The following is a 6,017-nucleotide window of genomic DNA, read 5'->3' on the forward strand; positions in this document are numbered from 1 at the left end:
TTCCCTTCCTGCTGCTGTGGAGTATTTTGCATTCTTATTCAGTTGGGTTTGGCCCTTGTGTAAACAGGGAGGCTTTAAGTTTGTATCAGCGGTGTCTGGGTTTCGATGGGTAGCTCCAGCGATCGAAGACTCAAAGCCTGATCTTACTAAGTGTACTTCATCCTTCTTTAAATATATTCAATATTTTATGATCTATCAATTTGCGCGGGTATATGCATTTAGAAAAATTGGAGCTAGCGTGATCGCTGCAGAAAGGATAAGTCGGTTTAATGCAAACGCGGGAGAGGCGGCCCACGCATTTCCCAGCGTTAGGTATCACAGGGACCCTCTGAGCACCTGGTGTTGCCTCTCCAGCACACTGGCTTTGATCTGGTCCCCAAAAAAAGGATTCCGCTGGGTTTTAAAAGTTCAGTAAGTGAGCAAAACAAGCTTGTTTTGGCTTACGGTGTTCATGTTAAGACAACTAGAGCTGAAAGCCTCCAGTATTGAAGGGGTTGTTTAGAGTGGAAGTTATCAGGATTACAGGTAAGGGACGAAAACAAGAGAGAAATATTTACTAGCAGATGTTTAACTGTACAATTCTTTTATTTTTAGGGATTGGTTCAGTGTCTTTCTCCTGATTAGTTGCTCTTTCTCTCATTTCCTCGTACTCTTATTCAGCTGATTTATTTAAAGGTATGTCAGCGCTGGCTGAAATGAAGCACTGTGCCTCCTCTTCCTGCTTATTGCTGACCGCTCCAATAATTCATTTTTTAGCTCATTAGCTAACAGGGGATGTGAGCAGTGGTCCTCCGGGGGATTGGAATGAGGTTAAGTGATCTACTGCTGACAACTCTGCTCTTGGACTGGCCTTCCTTTGGGGAAATGAAACCTCAACCAAGACAAGCTGTGGATCCCCGAAGTGAAATTGTGGCATCAGAGAAACAATTATAGTATTTATGTCTTGGTGTCACGATTTCTGAGGTGAATGGGTACGCAGGAGCTCAAGCTGTCTTCCAGGAAAAGCCCCAGAACTTTCCCGTTTGAGATGAAATTGCACCAGAGATGGGGAGAGGATGCCTGGCGATGGCAGCTTTCTAGATATTTGTTCAAAAGCGGTCGCTCTAAATTTCATCCGTAGCGGTCCATGAGACATGGGGGAGCAGGCATCTCCTACATCTGCGATTAGGTATTGTTCTCTATGAGGAAATGCAAACGATTTATCTACTGGACCGTTGGCTAAGATCTAAACCTCATTTGATAGCCAATGCCAGTGACATGCTGCCCCCAAATGTCTGAGGCTTTTAAAACACCTTATTTTGTCCATAACAGTTGTCGTGTGTATCCCTTCCCACCAGAACCCACCAGAGGAATTTGAGGGATACTTTCCCAGTCAATGGAACTCCAGTGGTAGAATTTGGCCTTAACGAATTAAGTCTTTTGGTGCCCTAGGTGGCCAATAATTATTGGGCAGTTGTTGCAAAAACCGAAACTGGAACGTGGGAGAATAACCCACCTGAGAAGGTTGAACATTCAGCTGATGGTAGCCCGGTGGCACAGTGTGCTGCTGCCTGTAGGAGCCCGCGCTGGCCAGGCATGTCAGTGGAAGCCTCCTGAGCACCTCAACTTCACTTGCTGCCCAGGTCTGCAACGAATTTCCTATAGTTAAGGAAATCCTGGCTGGAGCGTGCAGCCCACGCTAACGCAGAGCGGTTACGGGTTTCTTTATTATACTGCAGGAGAAGGCTTTAAGGAAGGACCATTTGCACCCTGCTCCTTTCCTCTCCCTCCTGATCCATCGGTAATGCTCCCCTTTCTCAGAATTATTTTTTGAATGGTTTTCTGTTCTTTTCCTGGCCTTTGGAGACAGTAGGGCAATGAATCTGAGCAGGACGTGGGCATTAGGGTCTCTATCCTGCTCTCTCGCAGCCTGCCAGGAGCAGCAGGATCTCCTGGAGTGACTCGCCTTTGCGCTGCTCCCGTGCAGCGCCTGGCAAAAGTGGCATTCGCGCCCAGGAATCTGTGAAACAGCAGCCTGAAACTCTGCATTTGTCTCCGCTTCAGTACGTGTCACAGCGTTCCTATTGCAACTTAGGGTGCGTTGTGATTAGAATTGGGAGGTTTGTGTAAAACGGCTTGTTTTCCAAGCAGAAAGCGACTTCTGTTCAAGCCGTGGTTATCACAGCGGCTGATGCTGGGACCGGAGCCAAAAGTAACTATGGCTCAAAAGCTGGTCTGGGGGAGAGGGGATTCATTTGCTGACTCTCGACTCGTCTAATCTTTTTTTTTTTTGTTAGCTGTGGTGCAGGCAGAAGCTATGTCTGAAGCGTGTTTTGCCTTTAGGATGTATGAGCCTGCGAGAAATAAATCCCCTAAGCCCTGCCGTGTGCCAGTGTTGTAGCACAGCGCAGGTTGAATCACTTCATTCTTCAGCCTGGCGCTTTTAAACGTGCAGTGGGTATATTGGTTATACCCTCAATATCTTTATGCATATTTAAAAAAAAAAAACGTACGAGGGGTTTACTGAGCACTCTAGATTTGAAGATATGCTAGAGTTGGATTGATGCCGCACCTGCAATAGCTGCAGTGGTTAAGAACAACTAAAAAGCCCAAATGCCGCCATCCCTCCTCAAAGCACTGCTAGTGGGTTTTTTTAACCTAAAAAAAAAAAAAAAAAAGATCACAAAGGACACGAGTTCAGGATTGGAACAGTAACAGAAGTCCTTTTCTTCCACCTCTCCAGGGTGAGCACCTGAAATGATACCCCCTTTATCAGATAACCCGCCGCCAAAGGTTAATTTGCAGCTCCCCGAATGCTTTCTGCTTTTTGCTTTTTTGCGTCTTTTAGGTTGCAGGAGTCGTCGCTGCACGGTTTGATTTAAATGAAGCGCTTTTTGTGTTCGTTTTGTGGTTGCGCTTTTTCTCCCCCAAAATGCCCGTACCTGTTTGTAGGGTAAATTGTCGCCGGCGGAGAGAAGTGCCTGCTTCGGGAAGCTCTGCATGAAAGCAGCCCGGGAGGTCACAGTAAGGGCACTCCGCGTGTACCAGGAAATGATGCAAAACTAATCCAGATTTGCTGCTGGAAGGATCTGTTTACATAAGTATTTAAAAACAGATTAGGGCTAACCTGACACTAGATTACTGGGAGTAGTGTCAACACTGCTGAAAGGCGTAAACAGAGCTTCTCCTTTTGTGCTCCCGAGGAAAAAAAAATATGGCACCGGGAACGAGTCGCCTTGCTAGGTGAGGCGCACGGGTTTTCACGGGCCGAAGAGATTGCCGGAGCCGGTGGGCGAGAGGCGCCTCTAAACGGCGGTTTGCCTAGGACTAGATCTCTTAAAGCGTGTAATTGTACGGTAATTTTTTTTATTTTCAGCGGGGAGCTTTTGATAGTTATTTGACGTATCAAGAGGAACGGGGTGGGGGCTTCAAAGCGTGGTTCGGGCGGTTTGCATTTTGAAAACCAAGCGGAAGAACCCGCCGTATTTCTTTTGCTTTGGAAACGTCACGAAACCTTTAAAATGAGCAAAGCACCCCGGCGAGCAAGGCTGCGTCTCGCGGTGGCCTCCTGGCCTGCGTCTCGCGGCGGCCTCCTGGCCCGGGTGAAGGGCAAGCCCGGGTGGAGGCAGGCCACCTGGGGGGTGGCAGTGCTGTAGCCTGGTGGGTTTTAATCTAAAAACACCCTCTTTCCTTTGGCTTCTCTAGGGACGAAAAGGAGCGCTGGATACGCGCGAAATACGAGCAGAAGCTCTTCCTGGCCCCGCTGCAGTGCCTGGAGCTCTCTCTGGGCCAACATCTCCTGAGGGCCACAGCCGAGGAGGACTTGCGGACGGTCATCCTGCTGCTCGCCCACGGCACGCGGGAGGAGGTGAACGAGACCTGCGGCGACGGCGACGGGCGCACCGCCCTCCACTTGGCGTGCAGGAAAGGAAACGTGGTCCTGGTGCAGCTCTTAATTTGGGTGAGTAGCTGCGGTGCGGGCATGGGGCCGGAGGCGCCGGGCTGGCTTCCGCTGGTGCGCGCCCTTTGGGCAGGGCGTCCCCTGCCTGCGACCTGCCGGTTTCGTGAAGTGCTCCCTCTTGCCCCGAGTCCGGATGTTCCTTATTGCGTGCTCTGAAGAGTCAGCACCTTGAAGGAAGTTTTTTCCCCCGTCTGCTGGTACTTGATAGAAAGCAAAAGCGAGTGTAGAAGTGAGGAAGGAGAGATTTCCCCAGCGCCAGGAAAGCTATTGGAGAGGACCACGGTGAGAAACTGTTCCAGATGTGAGGATCTCCCCGCAGAACCGTGTACAGATGTGACCCATGCCCATATTTACCAGCCTGCTCTCCTGCCCTCTCCTTGCTTTCCCCTCCCCATCCCCAGCGGAATTGAAACCTCTGTGTCCCCAGTCCGTTCCCTCTATTTTACGGCCCCGCGGGCTCCACAGCTTCCAACGGCATCTCTTCTTTCCGCAGTACGGCGTCGACGTGATGGCCCGCGACGCCCACGGCAACACGGCGCTGGCCTACGCCAGGCAGGCCTCCAGCCAGGAGTGCATCGACGTTCTCCTCCAGTACGGCTGCCCCGACGAGCGCTTCGTCCTTATGGCGACTCCGAATTTGTCCCGGAAGAACAATAACCGGAACAACAGCAGCGGAAGAATGCCCACCATCATCTGAGGGACTTAGTCGCCTATTCGCTGACCTGAATCACACCCGCAGCCTCATAATTCCTCCATTCCCATCACAGCTCTGCTCTGTGAGTCTGCAAACTTTCCTCTTCCCTTTTCCCTTCGGTCCATCCCTGTCCCGTCCAGGAGCGTCGCCTCTGGGGAGCGCGAGGGGATGAGAAGGAGCAAAAGGGGCTGCGGCGAAAGCCTTTGTTTCAGCGGACGTTCCCCGACGCTGGAGGCGGCGGCGCGGGAGCGAGGGTGCGGGGCTTCCCTGGGACGCGGCGCGGCAGCGCTGGGACGGCGGGCTCTGGGCACCGGCTCCGCGAGCGGGGCAGGAAGGGGTGGAGGGAGCGGCGAGCAGAAGCGAGAGGAGAAGCAAGACGAACCGGCAACTTTCCGTAACTGACAGTTAAGCACATCAGTACGTTTCACCTCTACCAAACGGAGCGCTCGGATTTCATTCTCTTCTCTGAAGAGCTTGACGGCATAAATCAGATGCAAGCACAGAGTTTGTCAGGTTTGAAGCTCCTATGATGGTATGTGTCAAATCAGTTGTAGCTAATCTGTCCAGGGAGAATACTGGCTTCATTACACTTGTATAGTTGAGTTCTTCCAGCATTACCGCTGTTTAATAGAACATGATTAGTCATCACGGAGAAAAAAGCATATTAGCTGAGGAGGTAGTTACATGGCACGCTTCGGTGATTGCTTGGATGTGATTGCAATATTCTTAGAAGCATCATATTATCTCAGACATGTTCTTTCAAGCCCTTGGAGCCCTCCTTTCTAAATTCACTGTCATAATTTAGTATCTGTTTAATTTTTCAGTCCAAAGAGAGGAAATGAGTTGCTGAGTGTTATTTGACTGCAGTCTCCTTGGTGTAAAAACAAAATGGAAAAAATAAATAAGAGTAACTATGAAACACAGAAAGGAATAATGAATACTGCTAAGGAAAAACATTTCAAGTACATTTAGTAAAATTAAGAAATGCATTAAAGGCTAATATTTTTTCAGCCAGCAGAAATATGTTCTGTCATTTTGCCAAGGTAAATGTGTTGAGTTTTTGGTCACTCCTGTGATGCATTGCCTAACTTATACAGATTTTGTATTGTGTCTTTAGATTATATGTATGTAAAATCTATTTGAATAAAAAAAATCATAAATATGCAGTGATTTTTTTTTTTGTACAGAAAATGACATCTCTGTTAATTTATAAACTGTAATGGTTGTGAAATAAATAATGTGCAACTAGTTAGGATCTGTGGATTACTGGTCACTGTACATTGACAATATTCCCAGCAGTGAACTCTATTTCCATCGCAAGCCTTTGAAGAACATATCAGAATGAGATTATGGCACGTTTGGCATTAAAAAAAAAAAAAAAAA

The 6,017-nt window shown here is 48.8% G+C and overlaps 1 protein-coding gene across 3 annotated transcripts in view; it reads left to right on the forward strand.

Moving 5' to 3' along the window:
• AGAP1 (ArfGAP with GTPase domain, ankyrin repeat and PH domain 1) overlaps nt 1-5,796 on the forward strand; it is a 386,032-nt gene extending 380,236 nt beyond the window's left edge. For all 3 annotated transcript variants that reach the window (XM_067298700.1, XM_067298699.1, XM_067298698.1), the window contains 2 exons: nt 3,685-3,940; nt 4,434-5,796. In XM_067298700.1, coding sequence (XP_067154801.1) covers nt 3,685-3,940; nt 4,434-4,637 — 460 coding nt within the window. In that variant the 3' untranslated portion in view covers nt 4,638-5,796. The remainder of the gene's footprint in view (nt 1-3,684; nt 3,941-4,433) is intronic.
• The last annotated feature ends 221 nt before the right edge of the window (nt 5,797-6,017 follow it).

Source organism: Apteryx mantelli, chromosome 6 (assembly GCF_036417845.1).
Source record: "Apteryx mantelli isolate bAptMan1 chromosome 6, bAptMan1.hap1, whole genome shotgun sequence".
In the NCBI taxonomy this organism is placed as follows: domain Eukaryota; kingdom Metazoa; phylum Chordata; class Aves; order Apterygiformes; family Apterygidae; genus Apteryx; species Apteryx mantelli.